The sequence below is a fragment of the Baudoinia panamericana genome, assembly GCF_000338955.1.
Source record: "Baudoinia panamericana UAMH 10762 unplaced genomic scaffold BAUCOscaffold_10, whole genome shotgun sequence".
NCBI lineage: Eukaryota > Fungi > Ascomycota > Dothideomycetes > Mycosphaerellales > Teratosphaeriaceae > Baudoinia > Baudoinia panamericana.
Genome location: NW_006911266.1, coordinates 336,750 through 357,880, shown reverse-complemented (window position 1 = coordinate 357,880; position 21,131 = coordinate 336,750). Strand labels below are relative to the sequence as shown.

General features: G+C 55.4%; 13 protein-coding genes across 13 annotated transcripts; 7 read left to right on the top strand and 6 right to left on the bottom strand.

Annotated features, from left to right (window-relative positions):
- The first annotated feature begins 30 nt into the window (after positions 1–30).
- BAUCODRAFT_213234 (uncharacterized protein) lies at positions 31–809 on the top strand. The gene is made up of 2 exons (XM_007680723.1): positions 31–138; positions 217–809. Exon 2 carries the CDS (start codon positions 222–224, stop codon positions 417–419), a length of 198 nt encoding a protein of 65 aa, XP_007678913.1. The 5' UTR covers positions 31–138; positions 217–221; the 3' UTR covers positions 420–809.
- On the bottom strand, positions 791–1,250 carry BAUCODRAFT_36331 (uncharacterized protein). The gene has a single exon (XM_007680415.1). The coding sequence runs from the start codon at positions 1,108–1,110 to the stop codon at positions 865–867; it is 246 nt and encodes an 81-aa protein (XP_007678605.1). The 5' UTR covers positions 1,111–1,250; the 3' UTR covers positions 791–864.
- Positions 1,251–1,433: 183 nt separating this feature from the next.
- Positions 1,434–2,821, bottom strand: BAUCODRAFT_93788 (uncharacterized protein). The gene is made up of 2 exons (XM_007680679.1): positions 2,632–2,821; positions 1,434–2,539 (listed from the first exon to the last, which is right to left on the bottom strand). Exons 1-2 carry the CDS (start codon positions 2,756–2,758, stop codon positions 1,932–1,934), a joined length of 735 nt encoding a protein of 244 aa, XP_007678869.1. The 5' UTR covers positions 2,759–2,821; the 3' UTR covers positions 1,434–1,931.
- Positions 2,822–2,952: 131 nt separating this feature from the next.
- On the top strand, positions 2,953–4,438 carry BAUCODRAFT_212912 (uncharacterized protein). The gene is made up of 6 exons (XM_007680722.1): positions 2,953–2,988; positions 3,041–3,133; positions 3,192–3,344; positions 3,421–3,516; positions 3,571–3,631; positions 3,684–4,438. Exons 2-6 carry the CDS (start codon positions 3,120–3,122, stop codon positions 4,347–4,349), a joined length of 990 nt encoding a protein of 329 aa, XP_007678912.1. The 5' UTR covers positions 2,953–2,988; positions 3,041–3,119; the 3' UTR covers positions 4,350–4,438.
- BAUCODRAFT_212712 (uncharacterized protein) lies at positions 4,438–6,808 on the bottom strand. Its single transcript, XM_007680721.1, has 2 exons — positions 6,670–6,808; positions 4,438–6,607 (listed from the first exon to the last, which is right to left on the bottom strand). The coding sequence occupies exon 2, from the start codon at positions 6,573–6,575 to the stop codon at positions 4,527–4,529; it is 2,049 nt and encodes a 682-aa protein (XP_007678911.1). The 5' UTR covers positions 6,576–6,607; positions 6,670–6,808; the 3' UTR covers positions 4,438–4,526.
- Positions 6,809–6,979: 171 nt separating this feature from the next.
- On the top strand, positions 6,980–8,731 carry BAUCODRAFT_124622 (uncharacterized protein; the record flags this gene model as incomplete). Its single annotated transcript, XM_007680720.1, has 2 exons — positions 6,980–7,504; positions 7,556–8,731. The coding sequence occupies 2 exons, from the start codon at positions 6,980–6,982 to the stop codon at positions 8,729–8,731; spliced, it is 1,701 nt and encodes a 566-aa protein (XP_007678910.1).
- Positions 8,732–9,029: 298 nt separating this feature from the next.
- Positions 9,030–10,148, bottom strand: BAUCODRAFT_58469 (uncharacterized protein; the record flags this gene model as incomplete). Its single annotated transcript, XM_007680552.1, has 1 exon — positions 9,030–10,148. A coding segment is annotated over one exon (1,119 nt), but the record flags the coding sequence as incomplete, so codon positions are not given.
- Positions 10,149–11,884: 1,736 nt separating this feature from the next.
- BAUCODRAFT_124620 (uncharacterized protein) lies at positions 11,885–12,061 on the bottom strand (the record flags this gene model as incomplete). The annotated part of the gene is made up of 1 exon (XM_007680719.1): positions 11,885–12,061. The coding sequence occupies one exon, from the start codon at positions 12,059–12,061 to the stop codon at positions 11,885–11,887; it is 177 nt and encodes a 58-aa protein (XP_007678909.1).
- A 205-nt stretch (positions 12,062–12,266) lies between these two features.
- On the top strand, positions 12,267–15,136 carry BAUCODRAFT_213099 (uncharacterized protein). Its single transcript, XM_007680718.1, has 5 exons — positions 12,267–12,497; positions 12,755–13,314; positions 13,605–13,889; positions 13,945–14,192; positions 14,245–15,136. The coding sequence occupies exons 1-5, from the start codon at positions 12,471–12,473 to the stop codon at positions 14,964–14,966; spliced, it is 1,842 nt and encodes a 613-aa protein (XP_007678908.1). The 5' UTR covers positions 12,267–12,470; the 3' UTR covers positions 14,967–15,136.
- A 169-nt stretch (positions 15,137–15,305) lies between these two features.
- BAUCODRAFT_150107 (uncharacterized protein) lies at positions 15,306–15,681 on the top strand (the record flags this gene model as incomplete). The annotated part of the gene is made up of 2 exons (XM_007680717.1): positions 15,306–15,477; positions 15,566–15,681. 2 exons carry the CDS (start codon positions 15,306–15,308, stop codon positions 15,679–15,681), a joined length of 288 nt encoding a protein of 95 aa, XP_007678907.1.
- A 793-nt stretch (positions 15,682–16,474) lies between these two features.
- Positions 16,475–17,044, top strand: BAUCODRAFT_36325 (uncharacterized protein). The gene has a single exon (XM_007680414.1). It carries the CDS (start codon positions 16,624–16,626, stop codon positions 16,915–16,917), a length of 294 nt encoding a protein of 97 aa, XP_007678604.1. The 5' UTR covers positions 16,475–16,623; the 3' UTR covers positions 16,918–17,044.
- Positions 17,045–17,824: 780 nt separating this feature from the next.
- Positions 17,825–19,240, bottom strand: BAUCODRAFT_141284 (uncharacterized protein; the record flags this gene model as incomplete). The annotated part of the gene is made up of 2 exons (XM_007680716.1): positions 18,640–19,240; positions 17,825–18,582 (listed from the first exon to the last, which is right to left on the bottom strand). The coding sequence occupies exons 1-2, from the start codon at positions 19,076–19,078 to the stop codon at positions 17,825–17,827; spliced, it is 1,197 nt and encodes a 398-aa protein (XP_007678906.1). The 5' UTR covers positions 19,079–19,240.
- A 384-nt stretch (positions 19,241–19,624) lies between these two features.
- Positions 19,625–21,130, top strand: BAUCODRAFT_74997 (uncharacterized protein; the record flags this gene model as incomplete). Its single annotated transcript, XM_007680611.1, has 2 exons — positions 19,625–20,544; positions 20,746–21,130. 2 exons carry the CDS (start codon positions 19,625–19,627, stop codon positions 21,128–21,130), a joined length of 1,305 nt encoding a protein of 434 aa, XP_007678801.1.
- Between the last annotated feature and the right edge of the window lies 1 nt (position 21,131).

Below are 21,131 nucleotides of genomic sequence, written 5' to 3'. Positions count from 1 at the left end.
GCACGCACAGCCGGGTCTATGGAGGCGAAGCGTGGAGTACGGAAGGCGTCTCAACCACCACGGCAGGGATAAGGTAACGGCCCACACACACACTGCGACCGACGGCATAAATTGCATTAGGGACCCTTCCAAGCAGACGTACGTAGTAGTGATCGGATAGTTGTGCCGGTCATGATGTCGAGTGGCCAAGGATATGCATGCTGAAAAGCTCAGCAGCGGTGATGGCATGCTTACGCACCCCTGCAAGGAAAGCTACACAGAAAAGGTCGATCAGTGCGGAGGGGGAAGAGAGGCATGAATTCAAAGCTGCAAAGCCTGCTGCCGCGAGCCACGGACGCCATCACTGCGCGTATCAGTGGGTATGCGGCACGGCGTGGCGGGATCGAAGGGATAGAACGTTTCGAGTACGAAAAGAGTGATCGCTCTCATGCGTGGCAGATCGCGATGACCCGCAGACAGCTGCGCTGGCGTTAAGCTACTGAGGTATCTTCGACGTGTGCTGAGCTCGCCGTAGTTCATGAGTCCGGAGACTGCTACTGCAGACGGCGACACAGCGTTTTTGATGTTCAAGACGGCCACAGTCGCTGCTGAAAGTGATGTTCATGGTCAAGCAGACGCTTACCATTCGATTTTGGTGGAAATGTACGCACGCCTCATCCGCCGCCAGCTCTTCGGCCCGCGAACTTAGGGATCGTAGCCCGGAATGTGATGGAGGCTCTCATGGCACGTTGAAACCAAATCGAGTCTGGGAATACTGCATTTGAGACATCTATAGAATAAGTCTCTAAGTACTCTGCCAGTGCCTCTCCAGATTCGGATTCGGATCCCTTTGACCATAAGATAGAATTTGCATCGCACGCTGGCCTATCTGCACTCCTGCTGTACAGAACGGTGTTTTCCGCGTCGGTAAGCACCAGAGCCAACAAAGTCCAGGATTGACCCAGAGAGGGTATCCGACCTGTACAGTCTACTCCGTGTCTTAGAGGCGACGAGGAGTGCACTCCATTCCACTGGGCTCTTCCGATGAACTGGAGACTTCCTAAATCGCTGGAAGCAAAGGTTATAGGATGGTGTACTCGGTTTCGGCTTGCCAACTGCCATGCACGGCATTCTGATTTCTTGGTTCCTTGAGTGCACTGCTATGCTCTCCGCTCCATTATCCCGCTTTAGCTGGTGGCATGTCTATATCCAGCTTAAGCTCAAGATAGCGAGGGGATGGAAGTCCTTCAACAGCGGACCATACACACTGTGTCTTCACTACATGTGGCCCCACGGTGGGTAACAGCCACGCTTCTGCAGCTTTGGAGGCGTACCGGGTAACGTCAGTCTACAGCTTAGTAACAAGATCCACATGGGATTTACATCAGTTCACTGCGATTTCCTACCGATGGGCGTGACGAATTGCACATGATTGTCCTCTTTGTCAAAAACCTATCATTGCGACTTATGGATGTGGCAGATCGAGCACGACCTGTTTCGCATCGGGAAAATGAAGTATGTCGGATCCGATCCCATTCGCGTCTATCAAGCTGAAGGAGTGGAGAAGATATAGCAGGTCCGCCAGATGGATATGATATGCTCCGAGTCATCGCCAAGATGTATAACGGTATAGCTTCGCCGCGGCAACGAGAGCCTACGACGCGTCTTCTTCCCATGAAGCCGGCTGTGCATTTGGCTCGAGACGACAAGCGACAACCAACAAGCACAACTAGATACAGCCGTACTATCGTATTGAAGCTTCTTTAACCAGGTGCAAGATTGACTCCTGTGAAGCTTACCGCTTCCGCATACTGATACGAGATTTTGGACATGTCGAGCCTATCACTCAACGTCGACACTTCTCTGTGCTCGACGCATTACCGTGGGCGCTGTCTGTAACGTTCGTTACTCTTCTATGCGGGCACCCACTGCGTGATTGCATCCATGAAGAGTCATGCTGAATCCTTCGGGTGCAAGTCTATCGCAAGAAGAACGTCATGAAGCGTGGCGGTTGCTCCGAAGATGCCACCTTCGGTCTTCACCATCTCTACTGCGGCATCGTGCAAGGGTTGCTCGCTCGCAGCACAGCAATCCTCGATAAGAAGGCAATCATAACCACGATCGTTGGCCTCGCGCATTGTCGTGTGCACGCAGACATCCGTCGTCACTCCGCACAGTATCAGATTTCGGATTCCTCTGACGCGGAGCAGGAGGTCGAAGTCGGTATGATTGAAAGCTCCTTTACCTGGTTTGTCGATGACTGGCTCCCCTTCCAGCGGATACAGTTCGGGGATAATGTCGTGGCCAGGCTCTCCACGGACGAGCAGACGGCCAAGCGGACCTTGATCGCCTATCCCAAGACCTGACGGGTTGTTGCGTGAGCGGTACAATTCCCGAGCAGGCAGGTCGGACAGATCTGGCCTGTGACCTTCACGGGTGTGATAGACTGGAAAATTGGCAATGCGGAAGCGTTGCAGGAGATGTTGGAGGTTGGGGATAATGGCACGGGTAAGAGAGACATCATAACCCTGTCGAGAAAGGTACCCGCCCTCTTCGCAGACTTCTAACAATCCCAAGGTTAGTGAGATCAGGTCTATACAGAGCAAGTAGGGCGGCTACTCTGCCAGTTATCTTAGAAGGGGGAATGCATACAGTCACGCTGCATGTCAATTACTACCAGTGCTGTCGTCGCCGGAGAGAAAGAGTTGTTATGTGGCCACAGGTAAGGCTTAGCACGTATGTAGCGTGCTATTCTCTGTTGCTCTGGAATATTCCGCATCGTGAAACCACGCTTCGTGCATTGCAGCAAGGAGCATCGGTAGTAGTACACTTAAGATATGGTTGCACTGAAGAGTAGATTTCGGAAGTTGCCGTGCGAGAAGCCGTACTTAGTTTCACACGGCTTCAACGTCTGTCCTTCTGCACCTTTTAATTAAACTGCTGTTTCATAACAGTCCGAGCCTGGCAAAGATGGACCGTAGTCTTGACGAGATTATCGCTGAGCGTCCCGTGAGTGATCCCACCCACGAGTTTAGCCTCCGGATGCTTATACAACCTCCAGAGCCGTCGGCCACCGCCAGGACCACGTAGTAGAGCACCTCCACCACCTCGTCCCAGCCGTAGGGAGGAATACCCTAGAGATGGCGTTCGAAAGGTAATCCACTTATGCTCGGAGGCTGTAGACGGCAAGATCAGCGTACTGACAGAAACAGGTGCCTTATCCTCCCTCCTCCTAGACTTCGCACATCCGCCTACGACATTCGACTGCCTCAATCAACAGCGAACGGCGACGGCGACGAGCATCCAACCGCGAAGAGTGTAGCTAACCGCCGCATGACTGTCAACAGAATCGCCAGGATGACCGCGTAAACTTCGACTCGTGAGCAGCAGTGCACCGCTGACACTCTAGCTTGTGTGGGCATGAAACTGACGTGTCAAAAGTGACTGGGTTCACGATCGCTTCGAGGATGATAGATATGACCACCGGCGTCCGGCACATGAAGACCGCTACGAAACAGCTGGTAGACCCAGAGAAACGTACGTCACGGTGGCGCCATTTTTACGCATTAACACTGCTAATATCAGACTTAGTGGTGGCACCAAGCTTCGTGTCGACAACATCCATTATGAACTGACAGAGGAAGACATTCGCGTAAGCCTGGCTCGACTTCGCTAATGTACTCGTGCAGGCTGACCTTGCCTAGGGACTTTTCGAGCGCAAAGGCCCGCTAGTTTCTGTGAAACTGCTCTACGACCGTGCAGATCGTAGTCAAGGCACGGCGTTTGTAACGTACGAAGACCCTCGTGACGCTCGTGATGCTGTTGCGGACTATGACGGCCAGAATGCAAATGGGCAGCCAATACGGATCACAACTATGCCAACAGCGCCTGCCGCACCTACCGCACCCTCGAAAGCAAACTTGAGCATGTTCGAACGCATCGAACGTCCAACAAGAAGCATGTTCGAGCGGATGGATAGCTCTGCGCTAGACAGTAGCAGAGAAGGTGGTGCAGGCAGACGGCGCAGAGAGAGGAGTGACAGTCCTCTGCGCAGTCGTCCGATTCCTGAGCATATAGATCGGTATGTACCTGGTCGCGACTCACGCTCGCCAATGCCACGCCGCGGGGCGCCCCGTGAGCCTGGAAGAAGGCCTGGCGCAAGAAGGGAAGACAGTGGCAGAGGTGGGCGGCCTGCACGAACGGACGATGATGGCAGGCCGCTGAGAGGTGGCCGTCCGCGAAAGACGGCCGAAGAGCTCGATGCTGAGATGGAGGACTACTGGGGCAGCAAGCAGGACGACAGGCCGAATGGCGCACCTGCGAACGGCGGTTCTGCAAATGCGGATGATGATGAGGACATGGTCTTGTAAGCAGACCAGAGCACAGGATGATTCCGTAAGCCATCCAGACGGCGCCATGTCTGGTATTGCAAATGGGCGTCGAGCGTGGGACGGTGCGTGGATGTACAAAAAGCATCTAGTACGGAATCAAGACACTGTACGATACTGAACAGGCTGTTCTCTTGCTTCGTCTCAGCAGAGTGGAGATCAGGTTTTGCACCGTCGACTGCGATGCCGGCCAGCTCTCGCCTCCCGTTCTGCAATCTCTAGTCCATGCTTCTCTATCACATCGACGTTGATCTGCAGATGCGTTAACTGCTCCGTTATGTCCTCCGCCTGCATTTCATTATGCTCTGCTGGTCGCAGTGTCTGGTCCTCGAGTAATCCATCTGCCATCCCACCAATGACATCCTCGACATCCAGCCAACCCTCCGTAAGCGCCAAAGCCACAGCATCTGAGGCCAACCGCATTCCGTTTTTGCACAGTCCGGTTTCCAGATTGAGCAAGCCCTGCATCTTGAGCAGCTTATGCTCCAGATCGTTGGCGCGCTTCCATTCGGCATGCGCCAGCTTCTGCCTTTTCGGCGGCGCTCTCTTTGCACTCGGCCAGTCAAGCTGCTCAAGAAGCTTGTAAAGGATGAAGTGCAGCCAGACTAAGTTCGTGATCGGATGGTATTGCTGCCATGTCCCGCTCTCGGCCGCCATCGCGGTTCGCTCCTTGGTGATTGAAGCCATAGGATCGTTTGCGTAGACCGCTGATCGCATGTGTCGGTACATGGCATACTGGTAGTCCGCTTCTGCGTCTCCGGCGAACAAATGACGGTCGAGTGCCAGGTCTTGGTAGGCTACTGCTTTGTCTGATTGCGCCGACAGGAGGCAGCGGGAGATTGTGTAATCTATGATTGTTGTTTCTAAGTCAGTGAACCCTAGCTTCCTCTTCACATCGATGCCGTTCGCTTCCTGAGGGCATGAGGCACCCGCCTTTAGGCGAACGCAAATATTACCGAGATGCAAGTCTCGATGCTCGAACTCGGCAGCTTCTTCTCCCTTGGCCAAGCTCAGCACGACTTGCCAGAAGACATCCCATACCGCGAAGACGCTGTGGCACTCGCCACTTTCGATGAACCGCTCCAAGTCACTGCCAGCATCCTGCATCTCGATGACCGCCCAAAGCTGCTTATCGCTGTAACTACTCCTTTTGCCAGGATCAGGAAAGATGCTTCGATCTTTATGCCTGGCTTTCTGTTCGACATTGAACGCTTTGAAGGCCTCAATGAACCGCTTAGGCGGTCGACCCTGCAGTACCCGCACATCACGAAACAGAGTGAACCCTGGGATACTGCTCATACGTTGGAGCAGCTTCACCTCATTCGCAACGTCGTCCGGTCGGGACATGGACAGCATCTTCTTCAAGGCTACGGTATGCTGCCTTCCCGTTGTCGGAAGAGTCGCTACCGGTGGCTGCAGCGCTATCATTTTAAACACAGACTCATTGTGCCCGTCCAGACCCGGTAGGCGGTGAATCAGTGAGAGCCGGTAAACCTCGCCAAAAGAAGCCTCTGCGATCTTGGCAATTGTGAAGTGCTGCGAAAGCTCATCCGACCACTCAGCGAGGGAACTTATGGGATGGTTAGAGAGATCCAGTAGCTCTGAGCAGTGTCGGCTGTAGACATTGTCCGCTTGAACCCTGTCTGGCACCGCATGAGTTTCCGCTGAGGGGATTTCGTGATGGTGTGCCTCGTGCAACGGTCTTGGTTCTTCTGTCAGAAGCTCTTCAACAATGCCGTGGGCTATGGGCTCGCAGCAGTCAGATACGGCCAAACAATCTTCGGCCTTACACAACTTCTGCGCTTCGCCCGGCGTCTCAGCGCGAGCGTGATTCACAAGCAACATTGGAACAGTGCCGTCTTCATCGTTTCGTGGTATGGCGCATCGCAAGGGCGTGGCAAATTTCTGTTGCTCCACCACTTCTACTTGGATCCCTTCCATTCCGAGCTTGCTTCTCCTGCCCTGTCTGAGCTTTGCAGGTAGCGCCACAGCATTGGCGTCTACGTGACCCAACACGCCTGCTGTGTTTTTTGGCGCTTTAGCATTGCAAGGAACTCGTGTGCGATTATTGTTCCCATCATCAGTCGGTTTCGCTGCTGGCTCCACCGGCTCTCTGTATGGATTCCGCCGCTCTGGGCTGTCAAAAATAGCATGGTTGTTATTGAAGATGGCACGCGAACGCTTGCCGTACACCTGCGGTCGAGGCATTGCACCCGGCTTGTGAGGGATCTAGTCTTGCTCTGTCAGAAGTATTAGTACATAGATGTTTTGTCGTAAACGCTCAAGCAGGCAAAATATTAACCTAAGGCGGACTTGGCTGAGCAACAATCGATAAGACTGGCCGCTACTGCAGGTACGCGGTGGATCATCCCGCCTTCAACGCTCGATATGAGTCCCACTTAATTCACCACATAGAGCTGGTAGTAAACGGTACACCCCGGATGGCTTGTTCTGACGCGGGTCGAAGGCTACAATGGAGCCATGATGCATTAATTGTTCCTTCCAACTGCTACAGTATAAGGTCGTCTTTCTGCAGCACCAGGCTCTCGTGTGCCGATAATGGACACGTTATAACATAGACAAGCGTATCTTCCAAGAGAACTGTGCTTAACATGGCGAAGGGCAGACAATCTGTCCGCCTGCGACAAGGACAACGGAAGGCCGCAGATGATGGCGTCAACAACGACGCCGAAGACGCCGTGGCAAAGCCAGACGAGAAGCCGTTCTCTACTTCGAACATTTACAAGGTGCTAGGCTTGACTCTTCCGCTGCTTACAATTGCTGCGCTCAACTCGGTAGTCTCCCAGGATGTGCTGTCTCCGGTATACGGCAGATTACCCGCGAGTGTAAACCATGCCGAAGCCATCACCGCCACCGTTCTTCTGGGCTTTATCTGGCGACATTTCTTCGGTGGTGCGCATGAATGGAGCATACTGCCGTACCTGACGCTCTGGGCTTTCTACAAACCGGTGCTCGACCTGTATCTGATGCAGTATAGTGGCAAGCTCGGCCCGATTCTGGGATGCATCATCACCGGCTTCCTCGGGTGCCATACTTTGATCATCCCTTCGGCCTATGCCGTGGCGCATGCGCTGGAGGTGTTGAACCTACAGGATCGTCTGGGAGCCATCGCTAGTGTTGCCATCCCAGCTGTTGTGCTCGATCTGGCATACTTCAGGCCCGTGGAGTACGCTATTGCGCGATATATGCCCACAGCGGCGGTCTGGGCACCCGACATATTCACGCCGGTCAAGCTACAATATCTAATGGGGCTTACATATGGCTTACTGTCCCCGAGCAAGCCGTACTGGATGTTTACCCTTGGCTTGCCATCCCTGATACACGCATTCCTCGCGAATCCTCATTTCGACTCTCCGCGCAATCTTGGAGTGTTGAATCGAGATCTGGCTGTCCATAACTGGACCGTGCTAGACCGACAGTGGTCTAGCACGGGATACGTGTCGGTGGCAGAGAGTCTGGACTTGGGCTATAGGGTTCTACGTTGCGATCACTCATTGCTGGGTGGTGAATGGCTGCTCACAGATGAACGAAGACAGAAAGAGGGCTGGCAGGTCAATGAGCCTATCTATGCAGTCTTCCAGATGCTAGAGGCTGTTCGTTTGATAATCGTTGAACCCGCGATATTCGACAGTAGTGCGCAGGCGCTGGTCATTGGGCTTGGAGTCGGCACCGCACCGAAAGCGATGATAGCGCACGGTATCAACACCACCACCGTCGAGCTGGACCCAGCAGTGCATCATTTCGCGAAGAAATACTTCGAACTGCCTGACGAGCATACTGTCGTGCTCCAAGATGCGGTGTCCTGGGCAGCTGCCGCATCGGCGACGCAAACTCAGCATTACGAATATATTATCCACGATGTTTTCACGGGTGGTGCGGAACCTTTGTCGCTGTTCACGGACACCTTTGTGGGTCACTTACGATCTTTACTCACAGCCAACGGCGTCGTCGCCATCAACTACGCGGGCCGGCTTGAACTAGACCTCACCAAGCGGGTATTGAGCACAATCTACAATACTTTCGATGGCCACTGCAAGGTCTTCCGCGACGCGCCTAAGCCCGACACCGAGGACTTCATGAACTTGATAATCTTCTGCCGGAATAGTCCGGGCAGTATCTCGTTTAGGGAGCCCACCGCGTCAGACTATTTGGGTAGTAAAAGTCGGAAGCATTACCTGCTACCAAAATCGGAGTACGAGATACCGTTCATCCATAACGATACAGATGCTGTCTTGACGAGAGACAAGATCGGGCAGTACAGGAAGGATCAAGAGGATAGTGCGATTGGGCATTGGTACATCATGCGGAAGGTGCTTCCAGATGTAGTATGGGAGATGTGGTAAGGGCATGTAGCATGTGGGTTTTTGGCCCGCCTCATCTATGGTACAGCGAATATGCAGGACGTAATTCCATCCGCTGATCCTTCCAAATGCCGCTTGTGCGCCGCTGCAGCAAATACAAGTACTGAGATGGCAGCGCTGAGAAGCCTACCGTCGAAGTCACGACCGCCAGTACGAGCAACCACCGTCACCCATAGGTCTGCGTGAGATCATCACGGCATCAGCGGGCTGCCCGCCCTAACTCCCATAAAACGCCATCGCCATGCCTTTAGCTCGGTGACTTCTGCAGAAGCCCTTTGCCCTTTTTCGGTGGTATATGATTATGCAGCGCCTTCCGTTGCCGCTTCTTGATGTCATCCGAGTACCCATCCTGCTGACAACACGCAAAGTCGACAACAGTCGCGCACTCGAGTGCATCGTGCGCCGTGATGCGTCTCTTCGGGTCGGGATGCAGCATTCCGAACACCAACGCCAGAACATCCGGGCTGCCGAACTTGCGGAACTGCGGCGTCTGCGCAAACTTAGGGAACGGGCCTTCCTTGGTCGGCATGGCGTTCTCGCCGAATCGCTCGTGGAAATCGTCCCATGAGCCGGCGTAGATTTCGTAGTTCTTCACTCCACTCTCCGCAGCTTCCCATGGGGTGCCGCCGGTGATGAGCGAGATGTAGATGATGCCGCAGCACCAGACGTCGATGGCGCGTGGGTCGTATGGTTCTTTACGTGCGATCAGTTCCGGCGCCATGTACGGTCTGCTACCGACAAGTCCCGGCTCGCAGAACTTAATCTTGTCTTCTGCTTTCACCAGGCTCGGCCGTCTGCAGTTGCGGAAGCCAGGGTGCTTGCCGCAGAAAACCTCGCTGGTGCCAAAGTCTGCAATCTTCAAGCAGCCGTTCTTGTCAAGGAGGAGATTCTCCGACTTGAGATCTCGGTGTGCTATCCCACGGCTATGCAAGTAATCTATGCCTCGAATGAGTTGCTTGAACATGCAATCCCGATCCTCGCGGCTGAAGAAGTCTCGGGTTATGATGTCGTTAAGGTCGCCTTGATCGCAAAACTCCATGACGTGGAACCACTTTTTGCGATGGTCCGAGTAACAGAGTCTGTAGGTGTCGACAATGTTCGGATGCTCCAGAGACTTCGCAATGGCGAACTCACTTTTGATCTTGCGCACATACTCGTGCTCCGTTTCTTCGCTTTCTTCCCATGGCCGAAACTCCTTCACAGCGAAGAGCTTGTCTTTCGCTTTGCAATCACCGGCTGTTTTGCTCTTCATGACTTGCACAACTGCCGCACCGCCTTCGCCAACGTGCTTCTTGTTCAAGCGGCTGATGGCGTTAAAGTGCTCCTCTAGCGGGCACTCCTCGACCTCGAAATCCTCTGGAAATGCGATGGAGAGTCGTCTTGCCTTCGAACCAACTCCGATGTCGACGTGTTGATCCTTCTTTGCAAATATGGACGGTCGTCTGAAGTTCGGACTTGGTAGGTTCGCGCCCGGTTCCAGTAATTCAGCGTCGTTGGCGAACCTGATTCTTCCACCTTTCGAGTCCTGTCTGGTGGCGACATCGTCACCATCGTCGTCCTTGGCCTCGGCCGCTTCAGACGTTTCAGTAGCCTCTGTCGCGACGGAATTGAGAGTCGTGGTTGAACTGTCTGGTGCGAGTCCGTTGACGACTATGACTGGCTGTGGCTTTGGCACCCCGTTCGGCTGTTCTTCTGTGTGCGGTTGCGGTTGAGGGTGATGTTCTGCTGTCGGTGAAGAGGGTTCGTGATGTGGGAAGCTAACCGAACTGCTTCTCCGTGGCCGGTGGCCAACACGTCGTCGGAAAAAGCCGCCCTCTTTGCTCTTCTTCGGAGTCGGTTGAGTAGGCATGGTCGATGTTCTTTTCGGATGCTGCATTTCCTCAGGCGGATCTGAAGACGGTGCCATTTGTGATCCGGAACTTTGCGGCCTGTTATGTCTTGAATGTAACATTTGGAGCGCCATTGTTAAGAGCGGAGATTGCCGACCCAAGAACCAGCGCCGATGTAAAGTAGTGCAGTCGTTCACACTACGATTCTTGTTCCGCTGCTATACCTTGTGTTCTGTGAATGTTGAATTTGGGATGCGACTGATCGCCAGCACGTGGAAATGGTAGCCCGTTCCTAGCACAGCTTCCAGAAATGGTGCCGCTGCGTCATGCCCTCGGGCCAAAGAAGGTACCGGATGTATTCAGCCACAAGTTGGTTGTCGCCTGCTCCGCCCTCGGACGTTGTTCGCTCCAGAGCCCGATGCTGTCGTTGACGGTGAAGAGTTATTGCTCAGACACGGATATTGTACAGCGCCAGAATATGCAGGTCAATTAGCGTCGAGTACTATGTGTGGCAGCCGCCTCAAGGCTGTTTCACGAAATGGAGGTAATTGCGGTATTTAAGAAGCTCTTCTCAACGCGCTTGGCGAGGGGTCGACCGAGACGGTCGCTCGTTGATTACCTCTCAGCAGCACATCTCGAGGCGTTCCCTACCATTGCCGTCCGTTCCGTTGGCCGGGACCAGAAAGATCAGTGAAGGAAGGATCCCACTCAAGGGAGCCCCTCATAGTTAAAGCAAGTGTTGCAGAAGCGTGCCCCACGCGCAAATGTCAGGTTCATGCACACAACCGAAACTTCGGCACGGGCAATCCGCGAAAAGTTGGGTCAAGAGATGGGAGGGCTCGGCAACGGTGACGCGATATTACCGTGACTCGCATCGGCCGAAGACCTGCGCATCCACAAGCACGCGAATAGGACTCGAGCAGTTTGTAAGCATGTCATGCTGAGGCTGAAGTCGGCCTCTGATCACCTCACCTAATCATTTCATCGTTACACACGCACAGTCGGCCTTGTCCACTTGACTTTTCTTACGGCCATGAGCATACATGTATTCTGTCACAGGAGCAAAGCAATGCATACCACCGCGTTGCGCGTGGTTATAGGCGCTAATTCATCAGCAAGCTCAAGTCCCATCCGCCTGCCACTCGCGCATGTGGATCGGCGCGACAATTGTCTGAGGAAGTTCGTAAGGCGGCGAGCGGACAAAGTCTTGTTAGGCTTGGTTCCAATGACCACTGCCCCCCTGACTTGCCAACTTCAAAAGAGTGGAGTTGGGTGTAGATAGCTGCGACAGATTGCGTAGGCTGAGTTACACGCCTCTAGGCAGTGCTGCATTCTGCGGCCCTGGAGCAACATCACGATAGAATCCTATCGTCAGTCTGTGCACTTGAGCAAAGCGGCGGAAGAGGAGGAGGGTGTTGACGCACGGTTCTCGTGGCGCGGCTGAGGCTTCCTTGATGGCCCCGGTACTGAAGGTCTTGACCATTCCCGACGACGAGCCTGCCTTCGTGTAATGCTTCTCCTCGATACACAATCTCGGGCAACTGCGAACGGTCTATATCGGTGCTTGACCTTATGTATACAATACTTCAGGCACGGGGGTTTGCCGATCACTGACGTACTGCTGGCGCGGCGGGCCTTCGCTTCCTCTTCGCACCTTGGTGCTTTTCGCACACCCGCCTTTTTGCATCATCAATCCCTCTACATGTGCGACTGCGCAGGAGTGTTCAACCACATCACGAACGATATGAATCCATGCAGTGTTGCATTCACCGCGCGTTATGGAACACTACGAAGCGCAGCATCGCAGCCTATCGATTGGCGATGCGTACCTGGTGCCACGCCGCTTCTGATTCGTCGAGCAAGCGAGACATCGGCGCTCGGCCTAGCTCACAATGAGGGTCCTGGCTCACAGACACATGGTGAGGGTCATTTCTCTCTGCTCTGTTCGGCGCTCGCATACCACATCTACAGCAGTACAGCACCCGATTCTTGTTTGACAGTCCCTCCCGTCGTCCGAGCACGTCCTCAATCACCTCTATCTAAATCAAACCTCCCTTGCATCCTCCCCAAAGCTCGCCGTCTGCCGCACCGGCTCGCACACGTCCGTGCAGTTACACACACTGCCCGAGGAGTACGAGCACTACCCTACTCACCGTCAAGGTCGTAACGTGTACAGAGCATATCGATAAAGTCATCGCATCGGTCTGTGCCGACAACGGTGATGCCGTCGCCAATCCGGCGCTCCGCTCGGGCAGCGCAACCGCCTCCCAGTAAGCCACCTGCACCGACCTCGAACTCCTCCACCTCTTCGCTTTCCTCACGACAAGACCGAAACACAAAGTCGACAAATGCGCACCAGAAGTCAGTCACACCGCACTCGCTGTCTAGCGAAGAGATGAGCGAGCCACCTCGTCGCAGCCAGCGCGCCCAGCCCACCAAAGAGGCGACCACCGCAACCGGGAAAGAGCACAGCGGCGGAGCTGGTGGTGACGATGAGGAGGTGACGCGCTGCATCTGCGGCCAGCAAGAATATCCCGGTCCACCGCTCAGCGAGGTGTTCAGCAACGCAGACACGCCGGGCGACGACGCTGGTGGACTGTTCATCCAGTGTGACGGCTGCAGCGTTTGGCAACATGGCGGATGCGTTGGCATTGTGGAGGAGAGCCAAAGTCCGGACAAATACTACTGCGAGGAGTGCAGGCCGAAGTTGCATGATCAGCACACAGACTCGAGAGGGTACGTCACTCTTTCCCTAGATCATCTCTAGCATTTTCACGCTTCAAATCGTCCCTGCCGTATCTGGCCGCAACGGAGTGCCGAATACTGGGTAGAGCCGGTATGGCTTGGCGCATGAGCAGGCAGTCACTCCGTGTGATTACTGTCGCAAGCTTTCCTTACAGCACACACCCTATCCCTACCCTCACATCGAACTCATGTTTTACTGTATCATGCGCAATGGCGCGCTACCACGAAGCATCTACCACACGACGAGCAGCCGCAGCAGCGTCTGACCGCTTGAACCACAGTCAGCCATATTCGAACTATCTTCCTCTCCATCCACAGGCGAGGCGAAAGTCCTCAGTGAGCAAGAGCGATGACAAAGCGAAGAGAGAGCGAGAGACGACGGCGTCGCGCGCCAGCGCCGATCCGGTCACTGGGCGCCGCCGCGCCACAATGAGAAGCAAAGAGCACGACGATGAAGAAGAGCAGTTACAGCGTGCGCTGGAGGAGAGCAAGAAGGATGTCGAACCTTCCGGCAACGGCCGAAAGAACGGAAAGAGCGCAAAGAGGAACCGCGATGAGAGCGAAGAGTGAGCTGCAAAGTGAAGCGTCATGTCGCCGTGTGTCACTGACGGTCCGTTGTAGTGTCAAACCGGAGACCAAGCGCCAGAGAACGGGCTCCGAGTCGCTCACGTCCATATCGCGCACCGCCACGCTTGATGAAGATTCGGACGATGACACTACCACGGCCAGCAAGCTTAAGAGGGCTCGTGCCGAAGCGGTACAGTCGGCGCGTCAGGCAGAATTGCGGGAGAAGGAGAAGGAGCGGGAGAAAGTACGGGCGGAGGCCGCAGGGCGAAGACAGGAACGCGCAGGTCGCAGGCGTGTGGATGGTGCGTTTGGGAACAAGCCAACCCACGCAAGTTGCGCTGACAATGATTGCAGAAGCTGAAGACGAGACACCAAAGCCAGACGTGAGCTCCAGAAGCTCGCCTCCAGCGTCTCCACTACCTGCCAGTCCGCCGACATTCGTAGCACCAGATAAACCGGCGCAAAGGAAAGCACCCGTGAAGAAGACGAAGAAGCTCGGTAACAACCAATACACTAAGACTCACGAACTGTCAAACATGCCCTCCACCTCCTCGCCTCACAGCAAGAAGCGGCATCTGGTGGGAGGTGGCCATGTGAGCAGTGGCGATGAACAGGCGGCCAACGGCGACTCCCATCAGACCACCACAAGCAACAGCACGAACAAGAACAGCCCTGGCGCTCATGAGATCAATGGCGGGATGGCTAGCATAGTCAAGGTCACTGGAAAGTTCGGCAAGGGCAAACACAAAGCCGTCAACGGCCTGACCAAGGCTGCTATGGACCCGCAAGAACTGAGTTTGACGGATATGGAGCGCAACATGGACGCCATGAGCGCGTTCATGCAGCGCGCTCAGCTGGACATAGCGGGCGATCGCACACCACCGGGTGTGAAGATGCATCTTCCGGGCGCTGAGGTGGGTGTTGCCGTCCGGCCGCCAGCCCCGACGTCGGCGGGTGTGATAGAGAGCAGGCCGTTTGAGCAGCTGAGCAGTATGGAGATGGCGGACGTGATCAGTCGAAATATCGAGAAGTGGAAGCAGAGGTTTGGGCAGCCGCAGGTGGCGCAGGCGGCTTGATGGAGGATGTGTGTGTGAGACACAGCGATGGACGACCGGACGGCCGACTTGGCTGCAAAGCAGGTGGACCTTTACCCTAGCGATGGCAGTCCAGCCTCAGGACGCTCGTGCTATGCGGCTACGATAGAGACGCCCGCCTGCAGCCAAGGTCTCAGACAGTGACAACTTTGCGCACAAACCACCAGGGCTTGCTTCAGCTGCTATGCACATCGCAGCGAAATGGAAAACGCTGCCACTCGTGACACCTCCACACCTACAACACTACACCGGATAAAAAGGTAGGCTTTCCAGCACTTCGTGCAGTGGTAAGTCCATTTCCACTGTCACAACGGCGCAAGTATGGCGAGTACCGTCCAACTCCTCGCCTGGCTTGCGGCCGCCTACGTCCTCCATCAACTCGCTCTAGCATTCTACCGTCTCTACTTCTCTCATATAGCTCATATTCCAGGACTGAAGCTCGCGGCCATCACCATCTTCTACGAAGCTTACTGGGATTCGCGGCCCGATCAGGGTAAGCGGAGCGATGTGTACATCACGTCGCGATGACCTCAGGCATGGCTGACTTCACTCACCACTATCCGGCGAACGAAACGGTCAAGATTTGGTGAGTCTCCGAGAGGTTACAACAGGGTCGTATCGCGAGGCTTACAATGAGGCGGTTGCTGAAGGCCGGAGGGAGCAGGAGGAGAAGACAAAGCGACGGACTGGAGTTTAGGACAGGTTTGCATCCCATTTGGCGCAGTGAGACGCTGCCGCTGGCTGGGAAGGACGTTCGAGCGCGTCTACGGGGGGGGCGAATGTCTTTGTCACTGCGGGAACGGAGACGACGGCGCGGACGCTGGCGATTACGCTTTACCATATCCTCATCAACGAGGAGGGGTATGAGCGGTTGTTGACCGAGTTGAGGACGGTGATTCCTTCGTCTTCGTCTTCCGTCCCATCGGCTGCGAGGCTGGAGGCACTGCCGTACCTTGAGCGCGGTTGTCTCGGAGGGGACTCGCATCGCTCATGGCACTCCTGGCCGAATGGTCCGTATCGCGCCGGACGAAGACTTGGTGTACAATGGTGTACTTATACCGAGAGGTGCGACGTTCTCAATGTCGATGTATCACGTGCACACGCATCCAGACTGCTTTCCGGAGCCGTCTAAGTTCGTCCCGAAGCGGTATATGGGTCCTGAGGGGGAGAAGGCACGGAAGCATCTAGAGGCATTCGGTGAAGGGACACGATCGCGTGTTGGGATGAATCTGGCTGTTTCGGAACTCTACTTGACGATGGTAATGATGATCGCGACGGTGAAGATGGAGGTTTGTAGATATGACGGCGAGAGATGTGCAGGTGGCTGTGGAGTTTCTTGTGGGATGTTTGCCGAATGACCGTCAAAGGGTGAACGTGAGAATTGTTGGAGCGATGGATAGGTAGGTGTATCATCACCGCGCCAAGGTAGTGGAGTGCAGGACGATACACATGAGTGCTGCTGCACCGTGATTATCCATCAATCTGGCTGCCATTGGCTCGATGTATATACCCAATCTGAACAGTGCAGTGAAACCCTATCTCTCGCTTACATAACTGTCAAGAGTCTATCCATTTCCGTTCTGATACTAGCCTTAACCTCTCCCTCAAACAGCTTCAGACACCACCACCGACAAACACAATGGTCCTCCGCCTCCGCCTCTCACGCACTCCCCACCCTCTCGGCGCCCGCCGCCACAACCCCCGCTACAATATCGTGCTCGCCCACGCGCGCACAGCGCGAGACAGCCGGCCGCTCGAAGTACTGGGGACCTACAATCCCATTCCCACCTTACCCGTCGGCGCAGAAGAGGGCAGTAGAAAGCAGAAGGAGATTCAGGTGGATGTGGCGCGGGCGAAGTATTGGCTGGGTGTCGGGGCGCAACCGAGTGATACCGTTTGGAGGTTGTTGAGCATGGTATGTATCTCCGCCTAACGAGCGTGCCGATGGAGAGGAGGACGAGGGCGAAGCATGAATTGGCGATTGGGCTGACCGTGTGACGAGCAGATTGGATTGCTAGAGCCTAAATACCTGCCAACCGGAAAGCAGACCCTGAAGGCGGCCAGGTTCGCTACGCATGAAGGTTCCTCCACGAGCGACAACCCGGAGATCAAGGCTGCGGGTACGGGTCGGTAGATGGCGTGGTTCGCAAGCTCGTAGAATACCAACGGAGTCTGAATCGCGCGCTGAAGGGAGGGTTCCGAAAGTCACAATGTCAACGCTGTGACAGCACCTTCCACACCGCTACGGCTACCGACGGGCTTACAAGAACCGTGGCCGGGAACGACCGGCATCCGGCTGGCGACGGAGAAGGATTCACGTCTCGCTACGTTCGATCGCCATGGGTAGCAGCCGGAGCGCCGCCGCAGAGGAGTGGTGCATGGAGTTACTGGCCGAATCAGGGAGGCTTAATCCTGTGGCTCACACGCGCACGGCCACTCTCCAGGCCGCTTGGGTTCGAATGGTTGCTCAATGCTTTGTCGCCACCCACATGCTAAGCGGTGTAGAGGACAACAACTATCCTCTAATAACATCGTGCTACTGTGGAGGGCAAGGAATAGGGCGAGTTCATCCGTCACGAATGTACTCGGGTGCTTTGGAGGTTCAGGCAGTTTAAGCATGACAAAATGTAGGACGCAGGCCGAGAGAAATGCCAAAGTTGCGCAAGTGAATGATAATCGTGCTGTTAAGACCTATATGCATTATGGGTATAGACTAGACTCCCGCACCGGCACTTTTTCCCATCTGACAGAGGCGAGTCCGGCAGGCGCGCTGCGGCCTATACTACGCAGCACATAAACTAGACGCTCCGCCGCCACTTCAATACACTCTCGCACGCCACTCAAGCACCCACTTCAGCATCGTCCTCCATGTCCTCCCGACTCAACATACTCCCCGGCATGGTCGAACCCGGCGTCTGCTCCCTCACCATCCTACTCTCCAACTCCTTCAACTGCGACTCCCGCGCCAGCAGCTCCTGCCGCTTACTCTCAATCTCACGCTGGACTTTGATTTCAATCTCCCTTAACTTCTCCTCCTCGCGCTTGAGCTGCTCCTCCTTCAGCCTCACGCTCTGGGAAGCCAGACTCTGCGGGTCGAGGGACTCGGCTTCCATCCCTGACTGGCTGAGGCTGGGGTCCGTGACGGACTTGGACAGTTTCTCGGTTCGGTAGTTCTCGTACAAGAAGTCGTGCGTGATTTCCTTGAGGTCCGCGAGATGCGAATGCAGTAGCGCGGAGCGGATGGCCAAGAAGTCAGAGTGGCGAGGGTTTTCCACCTCAACGACACCCCACGGATACTGACGCGCGCGGACACGACGGCCATCCATCTCGAAGACTTCTTCGCTACCAACGATCGCGAAGGGCATGAGGCCGCGCAGCTCGGCATTTTCTTCCACGGTGTCCTCGTCGTCTTCCTCAATGTCGTAGGGGAAATTGTACACGGGGATGCGGTAGTGCTCGATGTCTTCCATGATGAGTTTCTTGGATTCCGCGAGCTCGAGGGGCGTGAGAGAGTCGGCCTTGCCGATGACGGGAATGACGTTGACGCGTGGCGAGAGGCGACGCATCAATTCGATATCGAGTTCGCGCAGACCGTGGCCTGTACGTACGTAGCATGTTAGTGACTGTGTATAGATGTGGGGAGAGAGTGACGTACCAGTCGGCTGCACAAAGTACAGCAGCACGTGCACACGGTTATCTCTAAATCGTGGATTACGCTTGATCCGGCTCTCCTCCGCCAAGATGTCGTCGTACTGCCTCTCCAGGTACGTGGAGATCTCGCCGAAGCAGGCTTCATTGTCGATGCTATCTCCGAAGCCAGGCGTGTCGACAATGGTAAGCGAGACGCGCGTGCCTTCCTCGTCTAGCTCGAGCTCGACGGTGACGGGCTTGATGCGCACCCCTTCCTCCAAGTGGGCAATGGTAGGGTCATCGCTATCCTTGCCTGAGAGGACTCGGCGGCCGCAAAGAGTGTTGACGAAGGTGGTGCGGCCGGTACCCGAGGCGCCGCAGACCATCAAGCAGAACTGAATGCCCTTCTTCACGTTCTTCTTGCGGCGGAGGCGGAGTGCGCCCGAGCTGTTGGAGGACATCATAGGTAGGTAATGGGTGGTGGTATCAGTTCAGGATCGCTTGGTATTGGTTGTTTTGTCGGTCGACGGTATTCAGTACGAACGACAGTGGTATACGCTTCACCGAGGGTGCGAGAGGTTGGATGCTGCTGCTGCTGCTGTTGCTGCTGCTACTTCCTTCCCCAGCTGATTCGGTGGTGGAAGTCGCAAAGGGGTCGCGAAGCTTGTTCAAGCCACACGCTTGCACGGAAGGCGCCGATTGGGGACAACCGTTTGTGGCGCGTGTGCTCTGTGGAGAGCAGTCCGTGCGTATATCAATGCGACCTCGACCACGATGAGCATGTGACCGAACCATCCGCAGAGCATATCTCATCTCTCAGCACGACCTCCTCTGGCAACCACACATCCATACAACACTACCCTATATCCCGCCGCCGCCGCCGCTTGCTGTTGTTGTCGCTGCTTGCTACGTACCATGCAAGCATAGTCTTAGCTATTATGAGGCCACAGCAAGCGCCACCTCTTCTTCTCCCTAGCTTCATGTTTTCGTTCGGAGGTTGATACGGCAACATGAACACGCGACAAGCCATACAGCCGACAAATCTGCCCGCGGTACTGGCCGTCAGCTTTTCTTGCTCGCGCAACCGCTTTATTGCTGGTCTGTCAGCTGGCTTGCGTTGTTTCCGCATCGATAATTGCCTCATAACCTACGACCCTGTCTTACCCAAAGCAGGCGGTGTCGCCATCGCCGTGGCATTGGATGATCGGTATCTGGCCTTTGTAGGTGGCGGACGATCACCGGCCGAGAAGCCTAGCGTTCTCGTCTACTGGGATGCCTTGCTTGGTCATGAAGTCACCCGGTTCGACCTTCACGAGCCTGTGCTTGGAGTTCGCGCGAACGAAAAGTACCTGATTGTGCTACTTGCCCAGAGAGTAGTGGTCTTCCAGTATCAAGAAGTGCACCCCGAAGCTCCACCAACGCCACCACGAGACGACAACGACAACGAGCCAACGATCACGCACGACAACACTGTCGTGCCGAACATTGTCAAGGCAGTGTACTCCACTGCGGAGAACACTAAAGCCATTGCAGCTCTGCAAGGCGACCTTCTCGTGGTGCCGGCGCAAACGACTGGTCAGGTCCAACTCATTCCGCTCCGGGGCGGCTCCAAGCGCGTCCACCGAGCCCATCAATCCGCGATACGCTGCATCACAATCTCTGACGATGGCACTTTGCTAGCCACCGCAAGTGAACAGGGCACGCTCATCCGTCTCTTCGACCTCCGCTCACTTGACTGCCTTGGCGAATACCGTCGTGGCAGCGATCACGCAGTTATCTTCAACCTCGCCATCTCACCAGGCAACCGCTGGCTAGCTGCAACGTCCGACAAAGGTACCCTACACATCTTCGACCTACGCCCACCTGATCCCGCCATTCTCGCGGCGGCACAGGAGAAAGCGGCACGAGAACGCCAACAACAGCATCGCAAGTCCTCGAGCTACGCCGGCCACCGTCTTTCAGGAGTAGATAAGGACTCCCTTTCCGGCTTCTCCGGCCATTCCACGCCCGTGTCCGGAACAGGCTACCAAGGCTCCGTGCAAGAGTATTACGGTCTCCGCCCTGTGCCGTCGTCCGCCTCGCCACCCGTGACCGGTCCTGGAATATCTGCAATGGCTGCTTTGAAAGCAAGTCCTTTCGCTCCACGCATCCTCAGCGACGTCCGAAGCATCGTCAGCACACCCTTCTACCTAGGCAATGACCCGCCTCATTGGCAGGGGGGACCGGCATACGCTTGGACTATGGCCCCAAACGGAACAAGGAAGAAGGTTCACAGGCCTGTCGAGCCAATACCTGGGAATCCTTCAGGTAGACCTCCAAAGGGTGTACTAGCTTTTGCGCCAAAGGGCACGAAAGGTGTCAGCGACACTGACGACGAAGGCGCAAGGCTGTACATCGTAGGCGGGGGCAGCGAAGCACGCTGGGAACTGTTCGACCTTTTGCCTACCGAGGACGGAAACTGGGCACTTATCACGCGCGGGTTCCGCCGCTACCTAACGCGCCAGTTCGTTGACTGAG

Coding starts and splice junctions, on each gene's coding strand:
- BAUCODRAFT_212912 (XM_007680722.1), top strand. Junction 3,345..3,420: donor AGAATCGCCAGGATGACCGC/GTAAACTTCGAC, acceptor ACGTGTCAAAAG/TGACTGGGTTCACGATCGCT. Junction 3,632..3,683: donor TGACAGAGGAAGACATTCGC/GTAAGCCTGGCT, acceptor GACCTTGCCTAG/GGACTTTTCGAGCGCAAAGG.
- BAUCODRAFT_212712 (XM_007680721.1), bottom strand. CDS start 6,575: ATGCCTCGACCGCAGGTGTACGGCAAGCGTTCGCGTGCCATCTTCAAT.
- BAUCODRAFT_93788 (XM_007680679.1), bottom strand. CDS start 2,758: ATGCGGAATATTCCAGAGCAACAGAGAATAGCACGCTACATACGTGCT. Junction 2,540..2,631: donor AATTGACATGCAGCGTGACT/GTATGCATTCCC, acceptor GATTGTTAGAAG/TCTGCGAAGAGGGCGGGTAC.
- BAUCODRAFT_213234 (XM_007680723.1), top strand. CDS start 222: ATGGCATGCTTACGCACCCCTGCAAGGAAAGCTACACAGAAAAGGTCG.
- BAUCODRAFT_36331 (XM_007680415.1), bottom strand. CDS start 1,110: ATGCCGTGCATGGCAGTTGGCAAGCCGAAACCGAGTACACCATCCTAT.
- BAUCODRAFT_36325 (XM_007680414.1), top strand. CDS start 16,624: ATGGTCCTCCGCCTCCGCCTCTCACGCACTCCCCACCCTCTCGGCGCC.
- BAUCODRAFT_213099 (XM_007680718.1), top strand. CDS start 12,471: ATGAGGGTCCTGGCTCACAGACACATG. Junction 13,315..13,604: donor CAGCACACAGACTCGAGAGG/GTACGTCACTCT, acceptor CTTGAACCACAG/TCAGCCATATTCGAACTATC. Junction 13,890..13,944: donor AACCGCGATGAGAGCGAAGA/GTGAGCTGCAAA, acceptor GGTCCGTTGTAG/TGTCAAACCGGAGACCAAGC.